Raw genomic sequence first — 20,101 nt, 5'->3', positions numbered from 1 at the left:
TGTCCCCGGCACCCCATGAATCCGTGTCGAATGAATGAATGTCTCCGGGCCGGGACTTGGCCTCATTCACATCCGATCTTCCGGGCCCTCCCCGCCGCGGCGGGGGCCGGAGCGCCAGGGCTGGATTCGGGGAGGGGGTGGCGGGGGTGGCGGGGGTGGCTGCCCCGCCCTGGGGCCGCGTTGAGCCGAGGGGACGCCCCTCCGGCGGGCTGGCGAGGCCGGGGTCCAGCTGGCGGAGGCCGCGGCCAGGCGGGTGCGGGGCGGGAGGTGGCGCCGGGCGCTGAGTGGCGGCTCCGGGTCCACCCCTGGCGCGCGGGTGCGGGCGGGAGGGGGGAGGCGGGAGGCGGGGAGCGCAGGGGCGGCGGCAGGCGGGAGGCAGCAGCGAGCATGTGCCGCGGAGCCCAGTAACCAGGGACGACCGCGGCCACACCGCGCCGGCGCCGGCGCCCAGCCCAGGCAGCCCCGCGCCGCGGCGCCCGGACCGCCCGGGCCTGCCCAGCGGCCGCCCCACGCCCCGGGCGCCCCGGCGCCGACAGCCGCGCAGCGCAGCGCGGGCGCCGCAGACAAAGGCGCGGCCCCGGCCCGGCCCGCCCGGCCCAGCCGCTCCTGCTGGGCGCCCCAACCGGGTCCGGCCCGGGGGGGCGGGGGCCGCGGCCGCCGAGGATGGGGAAATCCAACAGCAAGTTGAAGCCCGAAGTTGTGGAGGAGCTGACCAGGAAGACCTACTGTGAGTGCTCCCAGCCCCCCGCCCACGCCCCGCGGTCACCCCCACACCCACCGCCCCCGCCCCCGCCCCCGCCCCCCGGACCCGCGCGCTACCCGCTCCGCGCTGCCGCCTCCGCTCCGTCCTCCCCGCCCGGCCTCCGCTGTGGACCCCTCGGAGGTTCCCGGGCCGCGCCCCTGCCCCCCGCCCGGCCCCATTGTTCTGGCACCCCCAGCCCGGGGAGTGCGCGCCGGTCGGCGTGCGCGGCGCCACCCCTAGGTCCGGAGGGGCAGCCCCAGCCACCTGGCGGCCCCCTCTCCGCAGAGCTGTCCCAACGGGCAGGGGCTATTGCCAGGGTGGGGCGGTGGTCCCGGGAGGGGGCGCCCGGCTGCGCGGAGCCGACTGGCACGAGCGCGCGGGGCTGGTGATTCATGCATCACGATGCCGCCGCCGCCGCTGCTGCGAGATTGGCCTGTCGCCCCCTCCCTGGCCCCGTTCGTGTGTGGGGGGTGGCGAGACTTGGCACAGCGCTCGTCGTGCGGTGACGGCGGTGAAGGGTCCCCGGCACCCTGTGGGTTGCAGCACTTACAGGCTGGATTCTCCCTGGCCCCATCTCTGTCTGCCACACCGGGAAATGGGTTTCTACAGCCCGGGCCATCTGGGCCGCATGTGATCATTAGCTGTCGCGGGCTGCCCGGAGGAGGATGGCCTGTCCTTTCTGGACGTCTCCAGATCAGTCTCAGTGTGTCTCCCTCCACTTGCCTAACTTCACAACTCTGCAGTCCCCTTGCAGCCCTAGTTTCTCCATACCAGGCTTCCCCCTTCCCTGCAGCCTCTCCGGAGGTGCCCTGGCATACCAGGGGTTAATGGTAATGGGTCCAGACCACCCAGGGGATTGCCAGAGGGAAGGCTTCAGCATCGGGGTCTGGAAGGACCTCTGCCTGGGTGTTTGACTTGGAAGGGGACAGTGGCTCTGGGCTTGGGTTGGAATTCAGAACCCATCCCCGGGCAGCTGCGTGGGCCCAGGCCCTCTGCACCACCCCTGGAGGCAGCAGCTTGACCGCCAGCCCCATGTGTTGATGGAGGCTGGGGAGGCAGCTCCTGGTGGTGCATTGCACAACCTCTGCTCCCCGCTTCCCCCCACTCCATCGGTCTTCTGGGCACGTCTGCAGGTCTGTCCAAGCCCACGCTTCAGCTCCATGCCCCTCACCCCTCATGCTTGGAACAAAGGGGGCTTTCCTGAGCCGGTGCTAGTCTGCTGTGAGGTGCTGGCCCTTCTCCTGTGGAATCCTGCAGCATGGAGCTCACATCCCAAGAGCTGCTACCTGGAAGGGGTGAAGCCCCTGGGCACAGGGGCTGTTCTCACCCTCTCTCCAAGGTGGGCAGGTGGGTGGCCCATTCCAGTCTGGCTGCTGTTTTGTGAGATTCGCTGGGGACTCCTTCAAGCTAAGTCCAGATGTGGCCCACAGCCGCCAGCAGGTGGACTTCCTGGGTCCCTGTGCCGGGGGAGGGTGAGGACACAGTGGGCTTCATCGGGAGTGGTGGGCATGGGCTGCACGGGATGCCTCCATCATGGTGGGACAGGGGAGTGAAGCCAGGTTTCCTGCTCATTGAGCATGTCACGTGCCAAGCTCTTGGCTTCATTAGCACCTCGACTCTGCCACAACTGCTCTACCAGGCTGGGTGCTGCTACGATCTCCATTTACAGATGGGGAAACTAAGGCTCAGAGGGGCAAAGTGGCATTCCCATGATCCCACAGCTAGTGACCAGGCAGTGCCAGGACTTGAACTCCGGTCTGTCCTGCTCCAAGGCTAGTGAGAGACCTCAGAGCTCGTGCCAAGAGCTCTTCTGGGCCAGGCACAGTGGCTCACGCCTGTAATCCCAGCACTTTGGGAGGCCAAGGTGGGTGGACCAGCCTGACCAACGTGGAGAAACCCCCATCTCTACTAAAAATACAAAATTAGCTGGGCATGGTGGCACATGCCTGTAATCCCAGCTACTTGGGAGGCTGAGGCAGGAGAATCGCTTGAACCTGGGAGGCGGAGGTTGCGGTGAGGTGAGATTGCTCCAAGAGGGAAACTCTGTCTCCAAAAAAAAAAAAAAAAAAAAAAAAAAAAGCTCTGCTGGGTGTCTTTTTCTGGCTTTTGCTAGAAGCCCATGATGGTGGATTCTAAATGGGAAGGGCCTGGGGAGATAGTCCTGTCCAGCCCCCTCCTCCGGGCAGATCTGTCAACTTTAAGAGAAGTTGAGTCAACAAAGCTTTGTTAGGAACTGGCCCTTGTGGTGCTGGGCTGGGCTATTTTTAAAGGCCTTTGGAGACGTGGAACAGTTTTGGGCAGAGAGAGAGTTGGCCTGGGTACTTTTCCTCTGTCGAAGCCCTTATTAGGGGTGGGCCGTTGGAGGTGGCGGTGGGTTCATTGGCCTCCTGTCTGCCTCCCGCGCTGACGTCAGCTCCCTAGTGCAGGCCCTTGTGTGTGGAGCTCACAGCTGTGTTCCCCTCATGTGTTGGCCTTTAGTAGGTTCACAGAATGAAAAGTCTCCCAACAGGACAAGCAGAGAAAGCCTCCAGCTTGTTCTCCGGCCCCCAGATGGGCTTCCTTCTGATGGGGAGTGGAGCCATCTGCTCTTTGTTCTGGGGGATTCTGTGTATGGGGTCAAGAGAAGCACCCCAGGAAGGACTCTCAAATGTCAGAATCTCCTGGTTGATTAATAAACATGAAGGTACCTGGGCTGCCCTCCCGGATTTCCGATTCTTTAGGTCTGGCTGGGGCCCAGGAATTTGCATCCTTGACACGTGTTTGTGCTGCAGATGGTGGTCCTGGGGAGCCCGGATTGAAGACCACAGTTCCAGCGTATGCTGGGGGTCCTAGCCCACCTCGTGCATAGCTGGCCACAGTGCCAAGGGGGCCTAGGGGGGAGCCATGGGTCCACGTCCGAGTCGGTGCTGGGCAGTGTCCTTGGTGGGCGTCTCTGGCTCTGTCTGTGGTGGTCTGTGTGTGTGAGGAAGCAGGAGTGTCTAAAGGCCCCAGCAGTGTGGCCCTCACTGGACACACTGGGATTCCACCTGGCTCAAACCCTAACCCAATCCTCAGCCTTCTACCAGCAACAGGTTAGGGAGAGATGGACAGGGTCACTCTGCAGCCAAGACTTAGACAGTGGCAGTCAGCATTGCGGGCGGCCCAGTTTCTTTCAGGTCTGGCCCACTCTCTTCCAACCTGCTGGTGAGGCTGTTGGCCTCCCCGTGTGTCCCGGCTGTGGGATGGGCCGGTCCCCTCACCTACCTGAGCCTCAGTTTCCTCATCTGCAAAATAGGTGTGCTCATGGCACCTGAACTCAGAGGATGTGAGAAGTCAACAGGGTAACTCATGTGCAGTGTGGGGCCTGATATGTGGCGTGGGGTATGTGGTCAGTAAATGCAAGTGATCGTAATTAATGCTTATTTGTTCATTTTCTTCATTTTCTTTCTTTCTTTCTTTTCTTTTTTTGGAGACAGGGTCTGGCTGTGTTGCCCTGACTGGAGTGCAATGGTGCAATCATGGCTCACTTAAACCTTGACCTCCTGGGTCCAAGCAATCCTCCTGCCTCAGCCTCCCCAGTAGCTGGGACCATGGGTGTGCAACACCACACCTGGCTAATTAAAAAAATTTTTTTTGTAGAGTTAGGGTCTTGCCCTTTTGCCTGGGCTGGTCTCAAACTCTTGGCCTCAAGCAATCCTCCTGCCTTGGCCTCCCAAAGTTCTGGGATCACAGGCCTGAGCCACCGCACCCGGCCTTAATATATATCATTTTGACCATACAATACAGCTTCATCTTGAACTGGGCTTATGTGTATTTTGTGGGCAAATTTCTTCTCTCCACAGAGGAATCTTGCTGACTCTGGTCTTTGTGCCTGGCACACAGAAGGTGACATCTATGACTGCTGTGCCTGAATCCCAGCAGGGGCCTGCTCTTACGTGTAGCGGCCTCCACAGCCCCACTTGTGAATTGTGAAGCTGCCCTGGCCTGTTCATTAAGTGCTCACTGTGTGCCAGGCATGGAGACAGAGGAGTGGACGAGAGAGATGGAATCCCTGGCCTCAGGAGGAAAGCAGCCGGGTTATCTGAAAACTCGAGCATGGGGGTGCAAGCCATTTGTGGTGGTCTGAGCTGCATCCCCTTAAAGGCTTCTGAGGCCACTGCAGGCCCAAGCCAGCCAGGCCCAAGAGGCAGAACCTCTGCCCTCCTCCCTTCTCCTTCTCCTCCCCATGATGTTTGCGGCCCTTCCCAGGGACCCTCGGTCTGGGATTCAGGGGTGGCCACCTCCTCCCTGTTGCCTTTGGTCAGCCCAGGCTCTGCCTTGACCTTGCCTGCCAACCTTGACTCTCCTCTGCCTTTTCCCTAATGCCCAGAATGGTGCCGGCACACAGGAGCAGGTGGAGGGCAGGAGCCCACGGCTGACGCCTCTGTGACCCCAAGCAGAGGACGGGTCCCTGGCTCCAGGTTGGGGTCAGCAGTTGGGTTCTTGGGTGTCTCTGCTTGTGGACTGTCCTGGGGCCCATGAGGGCCCCTTCCTCTAGGGTGAGGAATATTCTCTGATCATCACTCCCCACCCGACTCTGCTCAACCAGGGTGGGCCAAGCTGCTGCCTTCGGGAGGCAGTCACTGGAGACCATCTTGGGACAAAGCTCAGGGTTGTGTGATGGCTGCGTGGGGACATGGAGGGCCCACAGCCAGGCACAGGGTGAGCCACAAGGAGAGGAAAGGACCAAAGCAAGGGAGGGGCTTCGGCCGTCCCTGTACATCCCGTGTGCGTGGGCATGAACCAAGGAGGCCTTTCCTTTCTCTGACAGTGGAGCAGAGCAGCAGCAGGAGAGACTGAGGTGGACTCTCGGCATCGGGATGGGCATCTGGGCAAGAAACATCACCTGTGTTATTAGGAGAGGACTCGATCCCCTGCGGTGCGGGGCTGGGTCCTCCCTCGGCCTTGGTGACCTTGGGGAAGTCCCTTGGCCTCTCTGAGCACCAGTTTGCTCATCCTTCAGACCTGCCTTCCAACTCCATGGATCTAAACAGGAGAAGCTTTGCAGTCCGGGGAGCGGGCCAGAAAGACAAAGGGGTTGTTTGGCAGGAGAGTCCCTGGGAGGGAAGGAGGGCTTAGGGGCGAGTTCTGCGGTTCTGGCCCCTTCCTTGGGCAAACCTCCTTTCACCGGCTTCACTTTCCGCCTCTGGAAAATGGGCAGTTTTGGAAGGCCTCAGTGTTGAGGAGGATTCGGGGCATATGAAGGGTTTAGCTTGGTGCCTGGTTCTGAGGGGAACCTTTATTTATTTATATTTTTATTTCTATAGAGATGGGATCTCACTATGTTGGCCAGGCTAGTCTCGAACTCCTGGCCTCAAGCGATCTCCTCCCATCTCGGCCTCCCGAAGTGTTGGGATTACAGGCATGAGCTGCTGCGCCTGGCCATGAGGGGAACCTTTCAAAACTTTCCTGGCAGCAGCTGGTCCTTGGGGTGCAAGTCTTCTGCATCCAGGGCAGGTGGCCTGTGGCCACCCCCTTGTACAGAGAGGAAAGGGGCAGCTGGTGAATGGCAGGGACTCACCCAGGCCCGAGAGCCCAGCCTCCTCCTCACAGGCTCTTTTTGCCCTTTCTGCCTCCTTGGGCTCCAGGTTAAATGGGACCCAGCTTCTCCCTTCCCTACATTACCCCGCAGAGTTCTCCCATTACCCCGTGTCAGGGGAAAGCCCTTTTCCCCGGCAGAGGCCTTGGGATCGGACCCAGCTCCTGCTGCTCCCAAGGCCTGTCTTGAACCCCTTTGGGGCAAGGCGTGGGCAGTGGTGGGCGGGGGGGGTGTCCTGTCGAGTGGGCCGGGCCCGTGTCACCCTCTGAGAGGCCACAGGCCACAGGAAGGAATTTGGACATTATTCGAGATCCATAGGGAGCCGTGGAAGGGAGGTGATGGAGACACATTAGATTTGGGTTTAGAAAAATTGTTGTTGGCTGCAGTCCCAGAATGGACTGGCGGGGAAGAGGGGTGGTAATGAGACTGAAGGTGATCATGGTGATGAACTGGAGTATCAGTGGGGATGACATGAAAGACAGATTCCAGATATATTTAGGAGGAAGACTCAGTAGGACTTGGTTTCCCTCCTCTCTCCTCCCCTCCCCTCCTCTCCCCTCCCCTCCCTTCCCCTCCCCTCTTCTCCCCTCCCCTCCCCTCCCCTCCTCTCCCCTCCCCTCCCCTCCTCTCCCCTCCCCTCCCCTCCCCTCCTCTCCCCTCCCCTCCCTTCCTCTCCCCTCCTCTCCCCTCCCTTCCCCTCCCCTCCCTTCTTTCCCCTCCCCTGCCCTCCCCTCCCCTTCCCTCCCCTTCCCTCCTCTTTTTTTTTTTTTTTGAGACAGAGTCTCACTCTGTCACCCAGGCTGGAGTATGGTGGCACGATCTTGGCTTACTGCAACCTCCACCTCCCGGGTTCAAGCAAATCTCCTGTCTCAGCCTCCCGAGTAGGGGATTACAGGCATCCGCCACCACTCCCAGCTAATTTTTGTATTTTTAGTAGAGACGGGGTTTCACCATATTGGTCAGGCTGGTCTCGAACTCCTGACCTCAGGTGATTCACTCACCTTGGCCTCCCAAAGTGCTGGGATTACAGGCATGGGCCGCTGTCCCTGGCCTCATAGTTTTCATTACCTTGTAAATTTGGGATTATCTACTTTTTATTTTCTGACTTAAAAAAACCTGACCGTTCTGAATGTTTGTCCGTATCATGAACTATGCTTTTAGAGCATGATTTTTTTTCATGGTGCATCATATGGACAGAACATATTTTATTTAATCTCCTGTCATTGGACAGTTAGCTTCCCCCTCCCATATTGAAAATACTGAGATGAACATCTTTGTACCACATCTTTGCATGAATGTCTTTGCACTAAATCTTTGCACTTATCTTTTCTTGAAGATAAGAACCCAGAACGGGGTTATGGAGTTAAAAGGCTGGGGATGTTTTGAAAGGCTTTTGATTAAAAATTGTTGAATTGCTCTCCAGAAAGGCTGTTCCAGTTTACATTTTCAGCAAAAGTAGATGAGAGAGTGCCTATTTCTCTGCATTCTTGCCAGCACTGGGTATTACTGTTTTCCTTAATTCTTGCCAATTTTATGGGGAGGAAAAGAGGTGGCTCACTGTGTCAACGTTTATTTCTTTGAATACTATGAAATAGAATCCTAGAATCTTTCAGCTGGAGGAGACTCTTGGGGCCAAGTAGTTCAATGCCCTCATTTTACAAGTAGGCAAATTAAGCGCCAGAAAGGTGAAGCATCTTCCCCAAGGTCACACAGCAAATATGTGGCAGGAACTGCTTTGTTCCTGTCAGGGCACCTCCCACTGTGCCAAGGTGAGTTGGCTGTTGGGGTTCAGATAGGGATGTCTTGCCTTCTTTTTATCTATCTATCTATCTGTCTATCTATTGAGATGGAATCTCACTTCCGTCACCCAGGCTAGAGCGCAGTGGTGCGATCTCGGCTCACTATAACTGCCACCTCCCAGGTTCAAGCTGTTCTCCTGCCTCAGCCTCCTGAGTAGCTCGTATTAGAACGTGCACCACCACACCTGGCTAATTTTTGTATTTTTAGTGGAGATGGGGTCTTGCCATTTTGGCCAGGTTGGTCTCAAACTCCTAGCCTCAAGTGGTCCACCCACCTTGGCCTCCCAAAGTGCTGGGATTACAGGCGTGAGCCACCACGCCTGGCCTAGGGATGTCTTGACTTCTTCACTGAGGTCTTCTGCTGGGGTTCATCTTGCCCCAGATATCTCTAGCACTCTGGTAAGAAAAAAAGCCAATATAAATTAAAAAGCACATCATCATTATGGTCATAACAAGATGAATCAATTTTCACATTCTGTGTATGATCTATTTTGCAGGGCAGAGAGTGTCAGAGATTACCTTGCGGCGTTTCTAGGTAACTTGAGATTGGGGTCATATTCTGACCAAGGGCAGAACGGCAGGTGCTGAGGACTTGAAGGTCAGTTCTGCTGTTTCCTGGCTGGGCGATCCTGGCCAGCTCCTTACGTCTCTGAGCTCTGAGGTCCCTTGCGCATGAGACAGGGATGTTTGCACAGGGATCTGCACGTAGTACGTGCTCAGTAAATGCTCTCCCAGGAAGGAGGCTGCTGGACCGGCCGTATCAGGGACAGCCGTTCTTGGCCACTCCCCTGGGCAGTCACAGAGTGAGCTGTCACAGGCTCTCGGCTGAATTGGGAGCGAGTGGCAAACATGGAGGGCCTCTGTGGTGGCCCGGCTGGGTTGGTGGCCGGATTGTTCTGTGTCTGGCTCCTGGCTTGGTGAGTTGGGGAGGGAGAAGGGTTGTGGCAGGCTGGCTTTTAGGCTCCTGTGCGCCCAGGGGCTCAGAGGATGGACAGCAGCCTGCCTGGGCTTCAGTCCCAGGACCATCATGGCCTGGACAGTGGCTTTGGAGTCACTAGTTCCCTCTGGGACTCAGTTTCCCTTTCTGTACAATGTTCAAATTGCCAGATAGTGAGACCCAGTGGGGAAGGTACGTCAGGGCCCCAGGGACGGAGTGTGCTTGGGCTCTGGTGTTCAAGACCCAGGCCCTTGGATCTTCTCAGCCTCAGGCATGGTTCTTAGCCTCTCGATACCTTAGTTTTCTCATCTGGGGGTTGGGGATAAGGGACTTCTACTACACAGAGCCGTGTGTGGGGTTAGGAATAACAGACGTTGAACTTGGCGGCTCATCTCGGCCCTCCTTTTGCTCCTGGTGGTGGTGGAGGATCTGCGAGCTGCAGCACGGGACGGTCAGGGGCTGTCGCTGCGGTGAGAATCTGGTATTAGGCACGTTCCGTGTGACCCAGGCCTGTCCTTGGTGTTCACGTGTGTTCCTCACCAACTCCACCCAGGAGCCCTGTGGGGTCCCCTTTTTACAGATGAGGAAATGGAGGCTCAGAGTGGATGAGAGCTGGCTCATGGTCCCACGGCTGGAGAGTGGTGCCATTGGGGTCTGATCCCCGTCCCCTCTCAGCCTGGAGTCCGCACACTGAAGCCCTGGGCCACGGTGAGGGGCCCCTGCTTGGTGGAGGTGCCAGGGAGCCGCCACGGAGGTGTGCAGGTGAGCGTGAGCGGGCCCGGGTGCCTGGTGTGGGTGTTGCAGGCAGGGCGGGTGCTGCGGGGCACGTGGGCAAGTCCCGATTCACGTGGGCACGCTCCGAGCGTGAGTGACGGGGTCATGGCGTGTGTCAGGAGTGGGTGAGCCGGGCACTCCTGTGCGCACGCGTGTGGTGGTGTGTGAGGGCAGCTCTGTACAGGTTGTAAATGTAGGTGTGCCTGGGGGTGGGGGACGCTGGGGAGGGAGGCACAGACAGGCCGGGAGCCGCGCCAAAGGCTGGGAGCTCAGCTGCCAGGTCTGGAACCAGGTGATAAGCTGCCACTCCCCGAGGCAGTAGGGGAGTATTGTGGTTGGGGGGAGATGACAGCAATGACGACCACCGTTTACCCAGTGGGCACTCGGGACCAGGAGTGCTGAGTGCTGCCCTCTCCCCAAAGCCCTGGGAGTAGGGACCCTTATACCCATTTTACAGATGAAGAAAGGGAGGCCCAGGCAAGTTCAGGGACACGCCCAAGTCCCCCCAGCCAGCCAGTCGATGGCCAATCGGGGTTCAGGCTTAGATCTTTATGTTGCCAGAGCCACGCCCTTCCCACCAGGTGCCTGCCTCCCACCGTCTCTGTGAGCCTCAAAACCTTGGAGTTCCCTGCCAAGGGGAGGGAGCGCCCAGTCCCTGGGAGCATCCAAGCCGCTGCTGGAGCATCAGACACTGGCCAGGCATCCCGGACTCCTGGGCTGGGTGTGAGGTTGGTGGCAGATAGGATCCTTCCCGCTGGTTCCAGAGGTTCTGCCTCCTGCAGGAGATTTGGGGCAGCCTCTGCCTTGCCTTCCTCCAGGAAGGAGGCAGAGTTGAGGCCTTGTGGAAAGGCGGCAAGAGGAGAGGCGCTGATAGGAGTGTGTGGCGCAGCTGTGCCCTGGCCTCAAAGGCTTCCTCAGCCTCCACCCACCCCAGTGGAGGCTCAGCAGGTGCTGACCGTGTGTGGGCGCTGGGCTGATCTCAATGGTCATCCTCCCGCCCTGGGAACTTAGGAGCAACGTACCCCCATCTTACGGTGCTGGCACCACCCCTGCTCCTGGGAAGCCTTGTCACGGACAAGGTGGTGAGGACCGAGTGCCCCTGGCCATCCTGCCCTGCCCTGTGCCTGGCTCAACCCAGGTGCCTTTGGAGGTATCTGTCCGACAGAGAAAGAGACCAAGTCCTCACGGGTGCAGTGTGGGTTTTGGGGGCATGGTGGCCAAGGGGACCCCTGTGACTTTTAGCTCCTTGAGGTCTGGGCCACATCTTGTGGTCTTTGGTGTCTGTGGGGTGTGTGGCCCGGGGTGTCCTCGCCTCTGCAGAAGGCTGGGATCTTTCCGAAGAGTTTTTCCCTGCAGTGCTGTGGTTTGCTCTCCCTGGTGACCAGGACAGGACCTGCCTGTGCTCCTGACCTACAGTCTGTCGGGGAAGGGGGACAGCCAGGGAGTTGAGAGTTGGGTCCTGGTTCCAGCCTGGCTTGCTGTGGCCTCTGGCTGCCCCTCTCAGGGCCGCAGTCTCCCCATCTGTTCCACTCTCTGTGAGATGCAATGTCACCATTTCTCAGCTCCGGGTGCCCTGACCATGCGGCTGGGGGGAGGAGCTCCTTGCCCAGGAGGGGTGCAGGGCAGTTGCTGGCTTTGGCACTTCTGAGCCACCGAGGGGGCCCCAGGAAGCTGGTGAGGCATCCAGGCCACTGTGCTCTGGATTCCCTGGCAGGGGAGCAGGGGGAGGGCAGGAGGAATGTGGCTTTGAGGAATGTTTAACCCAAGGCAGAAATAGCACTCTGCCTTTTTATTTCAGGCTTGAGTTTTCAGCAGGGAAGTGGGTTCAGTGTGCCTTTCTCTCTCTCCAGCTGTGGGCCATGGCCACCTCGGCTCCCCCACAGCCCTAGCTTTGGGGATGGAAAGTGGCCTCTTTATCTCTTTCTTTCTTTTTATTTCTCTCTCTCTCTTTCTTTCTTTCTTTCTTTCTTTCTCTCTCTCTCTCCCTTCCTTCCTTCTCTCTTTCTCTTCCTTCCTTGTTTCTCTTTCTCTTTCTCTTTTCCTTCCTTCCTTTTCTTTTCTCCTTTCCTTTTTCCTTCCCTCCTTCTTTTCTTTTCTTTCTTTTTTTTTTTTGAGACAGAGTCTTGCTCTGTCGCCCAGGCTGGAGTGCAGTGGCACGATCTCAGCCCACTGCAAGCTCTGCCTCCCGGGTTCACGCCATTCTCTGGCCTCAGCCTCCCGAGTAGCTGGGACTACAGGCGCCCGCCACCATGCTCTGCTAATTTTTTGTGTTTTTTAGCAGAGATGGGGTTTCACTATGTTAGCCAGGATGGTCTCGATCTCCTGACCTCATTATCCGCCCGCCTCGGCCTCCCAAAGTGCTGGGATTACAGGTGTGAGCCACCGCACCCGGCGTCTTTTCTTTTCTTTCTTCTGCTATGGGAAACAGAAAGAGCCCTAGACTTTGAACCAAACAGAGCTGGGTTCAAATCCTTTGCTCTCCACTTCTGGCCCTGTGACCACTTCCTTCTCTGAATCTCTGCAGAACTGGGAGAGGGATGCTGAGCCAAGATGGCTTTTCTGGTCGTCTGGTGTCCGGGGCTCCTCTCAGGGACCCACAGGCCTGGATTCAAATCCCAAGTCCTCTACTGGTTAGTTCTGGGACCTTGGTCTGGCCTTTCCCACCGAGCCCTCAGACTTCATCTGTGAAATGGGCAGATGCCTCCCAGGATTGTGGATGGGATTCATGCGAAAACATTGGTGACAGGGCCTGGCACGGCTTATCCCAGGCTTTTAATCCCTCCTGATGCATCCCCGCGCCTTCACCTATAAAACAGGAAGACAATGCCTCTTGCAGACTTTTTGCTAGGTTGGATGAGGGAGCCATGCAGCGTGCTAGGGCAGCCCAGAGGCACCTTTTCTTTCTTTTTTTCTTTTTCTTTTTTTGTTTTGAGACAGAGTCTCGCTCTGTCACCCAGGCTGGAGTGCAATGGTGCAATCTCGGCTCACTGCAACGTCTGCCTCCCAGGTTCAAGCGATTCTCTTGCCTCAGCCTCCCGAGTATCTGGGATTACAGGCGTGCACCACCACGCCTGGCTAATTTTTTTTTTTTTAATATTTTAGTAGAGACAGGTTTTCGCCATGTTGGCCAGGGTGGTCTTGATCTCCTGACCTTGATCCGCCTGTCTCGGCCTCCCAAAGTGCTGGGATTCAGTGAGCTGAGATTGCGCCACTGCAGTCCAGCCTGGGCGACAAAATGAGACTCTGAGACTCCGTCTCAAAAAAAAAAAAAGGGCTGGGGTTACAGGTGTAAGCCACCGCACCCGGCCATCCCCGAGGCAGGCACCTATTCATCGGACCCAGCCCTCTGCTTCCTCCCACTGGCCATGGGTGGGACCCATCCTCGTCCACACTCGCATCAAAGCCCAGCGGCTACTTCCAGGGGGGGATGTCCTTGGGCCCGGCCTCCTCCTCAGTCCTGGTGGTGACGACATGTTTCACCGTCCCCCTTGATTCAGCTGGGAGCTGTGAGGACCGACTGCATCTTATTGCATGACTGCGTCTCGTTGCGTGGCTGCTGGAGTAGCCCCCTGCTCCTAGAACAGAGCCTGCGCATATTGTTGGAATGAATGAGAAAACAAGTACATAAACGAGCAAGCCAATGAATGAATGAAGTTCCTTCTTATCCATCTTGGGCTTTGCTTTCTGTTTCTGTCCAGCCCTCTCCTACCTCCTGGGCTGGGGGAGGGGGGTTTTCCTCCGTGGCTGGGGGATCCTGAGAAGTGGGGTGTGGGGAGGCTGGGCCCCAGCTGGCCAGGCCTCGTGAGGACCCCAGACCCTTCTCACCTGCTGGGGCTGGGGAGTTGAGGAGGGGTCCAAGCCGCCAGCCACCCAGCAAGGCCCCTCCTCCCGGCCCTGCTCCTGCCTCTTTGTAGGAACCGAAAGATTCCTGTTCAAAGGCAGGAGCTGGGGCTATTTTTGGCACTGTGGGGGAAACAGCGAACGCTTTCCTTCTGTTCAAAAATATATGGTGTGTGTGCTGGGCAGAGGAGGAGCTTGAGAGCTCAAAGCCTGCACTGGCCGGGTTCTTGCCCCTCCGCCAGTGGCCCCACCACCCCCTGCGCGCCCAGCAGCCCACACAGCCTTGCCGGGCCATTGTTGTCTTCAGGCTTCCCGTGATGAGGCCTTTGCTGCGCCTGAGCGCAACATGATCTCAATTAAAATGAAGAGCAGCTGTCAAAATCGCTGAGCGGAGCCTGCCTAGGTGCCCCGGCCATGATTCCCCAGCTCAGGTTCTGTGGAGCTGGGGACGGCCTTGAGAAGAGATCTAGGTGCATCTCAAGGAAGGAGGCCCGGCCAGCAGGGAGCAGAGGGGAGGCCCTGGGTCCTATGGGGGGCGTGTGTGGCCAAACGGGTTCCTGGGCCACCTTGCCAGCCCTCACTCCTTGATTTAGAGAATGTTTATGGAACAGCTGCCTCGTGTTAGGCCCTGCGGATGCTGGGGACACAGGGCAGGCTGGCTGGCTGGATTTCTGGCCCTGCTGGCATTCACAGTTTGGCGGGGAGGCAGATGTCAGGCCGGGATAAGCGTCAAGACAGGGCTTTGCACAATGGACTGGGAATCTCCCTGGTCTGGGGTGCATCTGGGAGGGCTTCCTGGAGGAGATAATATTGTAGTTGAGACCCGGGGCTAGGGTTGCCAGACATACTGAAAAATGATTTGCTGTTTATCTGATATTTGAACTTAACAGGGTATCTATATTTTTGTTTGCTGAATTTGATAGTACTGCTTGAGGGAGATGAGAAGTTTGCGGGGAGGGTTTGTGTGGGGGACGATGAGAGTGCTTCAGGCAGCAGGAACAGCATGTTCCAGGTCAGTCCTCACCTTCCAGGGCTCCCGAACCCCCAGCCCCAGGAAGGGGTGGAAGACACAGAGCTGGTCTCCATCACAGCTCAGGCAGAAGCCAAATTGGTCACAGAAGCCACACGGTCACATCTAATGTCACAGTCGGTAGAGCAGGGAGCCCTCTGAATGGAAGCCCTGAGAGGGTCCCAAGGAGGTGTCAAGGTTTGGCAACTCTGGGGACATGAAATTGCACGGTGACTGCAGCATAGAGGGCCTGTGGCCATGAGGGTGCTGATGGCGGGAGGGCCCTGATGGCAGGAGGGCCCGTGCTGTGCTCAGCCTGGCTCCAAGCACGAGGGGCACTGACGAGCGATTGAGCAGCTCAGAGGTGAGCTTATGTGGCCAGAAGCAGATCCGCGGAAGTCCCTTGGCCTCTCCAAGCTGCGGTTTCCTGGTTGTGGAGTGGGGTTGCTGATGGCCGCTGCTTTAGGAGGTACCTGGAGAGGCGGGGCGGGGGCGCGGGCAGTGGGTTGGTCCCTCAGAGCTGTTGGCTGACCCAGCAGGGCAAGGGCTCCGCTAGGAGGACTGTCTCGGAAAGCAAGGGAGCAATGTGAGGCCACAGGGCACACCTGGGAGACGGGGGGCCCTGCCCAGGGAGGCACTGGCAGGTATCCCAGTCAAGGTCAGGGTCCGGCCTACAGCGAGCTCTGGCCAGGCTGATGTGTGCGCGTCTGTGCCTCTCTGTGCCCCGTTGCCGCCATCCCTGGGTCCTCCTGCTCTCTGAGCACCGTGATAAGGACCCTGATGAGTCACTTTGTGCCTCCTCCAGGAGGGCAGGCCAGGGCCGAGCCTCCACCCTCCGCTCTTAAAGGGCCAGAGCCGGAGTCAGGGCTGCTGCCTGCTGCTGGCCAGGGCTGCCTCTGCCTGGGCTCCAGCAGCAGCCCTCGCCACCCCTCCCAGCCAGTTGCCCTGGAACACATGTCCTAAAACCTCCTGTGGTCCCTGCAGGAGCCGTTCTGCCCTCTGCAGCTCAGGGGCCAGACCTCGGTGTTTCGGAAGCAGATCCACTGCATTCTGGGAGGGGAGGTGCTGGCGGTGGCCGATGCTGGTTCCACCCCTGGTGCCGCCGTCGCCCAGTCTCTGCGTCCCTGCCAATGCCATCTCCATCTATCCCTGTGTGGAGGGCCTCGCACCTTCCCTGGGGTCTCTCTTCACCTCTCGCCTCTGTTGCATCTTGGGAGCCTCACAGTGCTTCCATTCAGAGGGCTCCCTGCTCTACTGGCTATGACATTAGGTGTGACCGTGTGGCTTCTGTGAACAATTTGGCTTCTGCCTGAGCTGTGATGGAGGCCAGCTTTGTGTCTCCCACCCCTTCCTGGGGCTGGGGTGGGGGTCCCTGGAGGGCTAGGACTGAAGCAGGAATGTGGGGACTAGGGTGGGGGAGGCAGATGCCACATGATCCAAAGTGGGGAGATGGGGGGTGGTGGCCTGCTCGGCTTCTTGCAGTTCCTGCCCCTGCGGGGTGCCCCCGTTATTGGCCCTGGCCATCTGGTCTTGTCTTTGGGTGCTGTGACACCTATATTAATAGTAGTGGCAATTGTTAACATTTTGGGTTACTTGCTGTGTTCTCTCCACCTGGACCACGCCACGCTGCCTCTGGATAAGGTTTTGTTCTAGTGTGATGTGGCTTCTTGTAGTTCCTGAACTCGCCAGGCTCTGGATGGCCTCTGAGGCTTGGACCTGCAGCCTCTCCTGGAAAGCTCTGCTTCTTCTTCTTTGCCTGGCTGAGGCCTGCACATCAGCCCTTTCCTCAGGGAGCACGCCTGACCCCCTAGGCTAGGTTGGGTTCCTGCTTCACATTTCATTAACCCTGAACTTTCCTTTTTTTTTTTTTTGAGATGGGGTTTCGCTCTTGTTGCCCAGGCGGGAGTGCAATGGCTCGATCTCGGCTCGATCTCGGCGGAGCCTCCTGGGTTCAAGTGATTCTCCTGCCTCAGCCTCCCGAGTAGCTGGGATTACAGGCATGTGCCACCATGACCTAATTTTATATTTTTAGTAGAGACGGGGTTTCTCCATGTTGGTCAGGCTGGTCTCGAACTCCCGACCTCAGGTGATTCACCCGCCTTCTTGGCCTCCCAAAGTGCTGGGATTACAGGCATGAGCCACTGCGCCCAGCCTCTTTCCTTTGTTGTTTTTTTTTTTTTGAGACGGGGATCTCACTTTGTTGCCCAGGCTGGAGTGCAGTGGTGCAATCTTGGCTTGCTGCAACTTCTGCCTCCTGGGTTCAAGCGATTCTCCTGTTTCAGCCTCCCGAGTAACTGGAATTACAGGTGCCTGCCACCATGCCTAGCTTATTTTTGTATTTGTAATAGACACGGGGTTTTGCCATGTTGGCCAGGCTGGTCTCAAACTCCTGACCTCTGGTGATCCGCCCGTCTTGGTCTCCCAAAGTGCTGGGATTACAGGCATGAGCCACTGGGCCCAGCTGAACTTTCCTTTCTTATTATGACAGATAGACAGCTGTGTGGGTGTGTGCTAACAGGGTGTGTCTCCCCTGTTGTATCAGGGACTCAGAGGACAGGAAACTGTGTCTAGGTCATTGCTGTGTCCCTGGAGCCTGGCTCAGGTTCTGACCCATTGAGAGTGCTCAGAAATTAATTGCTGGATGAAGGAAAGGGTGAAAATCCTGTTTGTTCCTTTAAGCACCCTGCAAGAAAGGTATTGTGACCACCACTATTCCCATTTTACAGCTAAGGAAACTGAGGCTCAGAGAGGTGAATTTAGTTACCCAAGGTCACTTGTCTACAGGGGCTAAAGAATGAGTCAGTTTAGACAAAGACCCTTTCTATTGAGTAGGTCAGTTGCTTCAGTGCCTTCCACAATGTCTGACCTTGGCAGTGTTTGGGAAATGCTTGGGGAATGGGACTGATCCGAATCCCTGAGTGCCGGGGTCGGCTCTGAAATGTTTGAGAGGGTCCCCACCAGGAATCTTGAGAAAACTCCACACACCCAAGATTTCCCCAGGGTCTTGGCCAGCCACGGTGGCTCACGCCTGTAATCCCAGGACTTTGAGAGGCCGAGGTGGGCGGATCACTTGAGGTCAGTAGTTGGAGACCAGTCTAGTCAACATGGTGAAACCCTGTCTCTACTAAAAATACAAAAATTAGCCGGGTGTGGTGGCGCGTGCCTATAATCCCAGCTACTCAGGAAGCTGAGGCAGGAGAATTGCTTGAACCTGCTTGAACCCAGAAGGTGGAGGTTGCAGTGACCTGAGATTGTGCCACTGCACTCCAGCCTGGGTGACAGAGCTAGAAGATAGACTCCATCTAAAAAAAAAAAAAAAAAAAAAAAAAAAAATATATATATATATATATATATATATATATATATATATATATATATGTATTCCCAAGGTCTCGAAGGCCCCGAAGAGGCAGAAGATGTGGCTCACTTCCTTTTGGAAGATTCTGAGCTGAGTCTGGCAGGAAAGATGGCTTGAGCCAGGGGGTAGTTCTTGTATGTTTATGCAAGAGAGAGAGAGAGAGAGAGAGAATATATGTGGTCATTGGAACAAGTTCCTTTACTAGCCAGGAATAACTTTGGGTTTTAGAAAATAAAAGTAGCCCTGTCTACTTTCCAACTTACCCACCTAAAACAAGAACATGCATTCTGTGAGAACACACATACATTGAGCACCTACTATGTGCCAGATGCTACCATTTGGCTGCAACTTAGGCAGACATAGATCCTGCCCCATGGAGCACCCAGCCATTGGGGAAGGTCCAAATCGGACAAAAGCAGGCACTCACAGAGACAGAACAAAACCATTTCTCATACAGCTTCTCTGAGGCCACTGTGTACATTTTCAACTGGTTTCTTTCCATCTATTTTCTACGTATGTAACTATGGTAGGTTTTATCGCCCTTAGTTTTCTGGTGAGAAAACCAAGGGAGGTTAACTGACTTGTTCAATGTCACACAACTGGAACATGGTAGAGCCGGGATTTGAACCTATGTCAGTGCGACTTGATCTGGGTCACTCAGCCAGTCAAAGCAAGTTAACAGATCAGCAGATACTGAGAACCTTTGCCTGCCAGCACCAACGGTACTTTGTTGGGGCGTCAGAGATGCCAAAGATTCAGTAACTCTTTGACAGCGTGCGGGAGGTGGGCAGGATCATCCTTGGGGATGATATCTCCCAGCTAAAGCCTTCCTGAGCCTGGACTCTGGAGTCGATAAACCTGGCCTCCATCTCCACTCCTCCACCCGTGACTGCGTGATCTTGGTCGAGTGCTTTGCCTCTCTGTGAAACCGCAGTTTCTTGGAAGTGGGCTGGCAGGGACCCCCGCCTGTCAGCACAGGGCCTTGGGGAGGATCCCAAGGGGCTGAGAGGGAAACGGGGCTTTGATTTTGAATCTGAGCGGCTCTAAGCAGCCTCTCTCCTGGCTCCACTTCCTGCGGGAGCGGCAACAGCTTCCCATCTTGGTGTCTGCCCCAAGGCCTGGCCCTCTGACTTTTATTCAGACCCCACGACTCCTCATCAGCACAGCATCTCCAGGGCGCCCACCATGTGCTGGGCTTGGTGCTTGTGACCTGTATCCTCTCGTTGGCCCCTGACAGCAGGGTAGGGAGCACGCTGACCCAGGCCACGTGGCGACTGGATAGTAGGTAGACCCATCTGTGCAAAGGCCCTGGGTGATCCCTGCTGGACTGTGTGTCCCAAGCCGAGAGCCTGGCTTTAGAGGGCCTCGGGCAGGAGAGCCAGGCCTGGGTGCAGAGCGGTGAAGAGCAGCTCCCGGGAGCTGGGGCTGAAGGTTACCTGGCCCTGGCCCGAGTCTGCCCTCCGGGGCCAGGGACTCCATCTACTCGCCATTCCTGAAGACAGGCTGGGAGATCCCCCAACAGGTGAAATACCCCCCGATTCGAGTGCTCAGCCTTCCTCCCACCAGCCCGGAGGCTCTGGCATCTTTTACATGGAGGCGAGGCAGCCGTGGGGATGTAAGGAAGGGAGGTGGGGGCCGGTAGGGGGTGGTCAGAGCCTGGTCAGCTGGATGGCCGTGGGCATGGGGCTCCCCTGATGAGCCCAGGTGCCTCATCCTGAGACAGATATAGCAACAGCCCATGGCCCCCTGGGCTGTGTGAGACGCTAATGAAATGAGGGTTCAGGCTGGTGCCGGGCAGACCGCAGTCAGCACCCGATGGCGACAGCGGCCGTCACAGCTGCTCACCGCTGCACATGGCGATCTGATGGCCCTGGCGGGCAGCCTGCTTGGAAGGGGCAGCGAGCAGAGCAGACGGGGCCCGCCTACCTTTCCTGCTGGCCGCTGTGTGCCCCAGCCCAGTGCTGGACCAGTCCTGGCTGGCACTCAGCGAACTGGGGTGGAGACAGTGACTGCCAAGGAGGCTGGGACACCACTCCCACAATGGGGACACGTGATGGGGGGCTGGAGGGCAGAAGGGCTGGGGAA

At 57.4% G+C, this 20,101-nt stretch overlaps 1 protein-coding gene across 2 annotated transcripts in view; it reads left to right on the top strand.

The window, feature by feature from the left end:
* Positions 1 to 402: 402 nt before the first annotated feature.
* NCS1 (neuronal calcium sensor 1) overlaps positions 403 to 20,101 on the top strand; it is a 64,807-nt gene continuing 45,108 nt past the window's right edge. The window contains exon 1 of one of the 2 annotated variants that reach the window (XM_024345919.3): positions 403 to 727. In XM_024345919.3, coding sequence (XP_024201687.1) covers positions 664 to 727 — 64 coding nt within the window. In that variant the 5' untranslated portion in view covers positions 403 to 663. The remainder of the gene's footprint in view (positions 728 to 20,101) is intronic. The other variant, XM_024345920.3, reaches the window with a different exon arrangement.

This window comes from Pan troglodytes, chromosome 11 (genome assembly GCF_028858775.2).
Source record: "Pan troglodytes isolate AG18354 chromosome 11, NHGRI_mPanTro3-v2.0_pri, whole genome shotgun sequence".
NCBI lineage: Eukaryota > Metazoa > Chordata > Mammalia > Primates > Hominidae > Pan > Pan troglodytes.
Note: the sequence above shows the minus strand (reverse complement) of the source record. Positions and strands in the feature narration are given on the sequence as shown.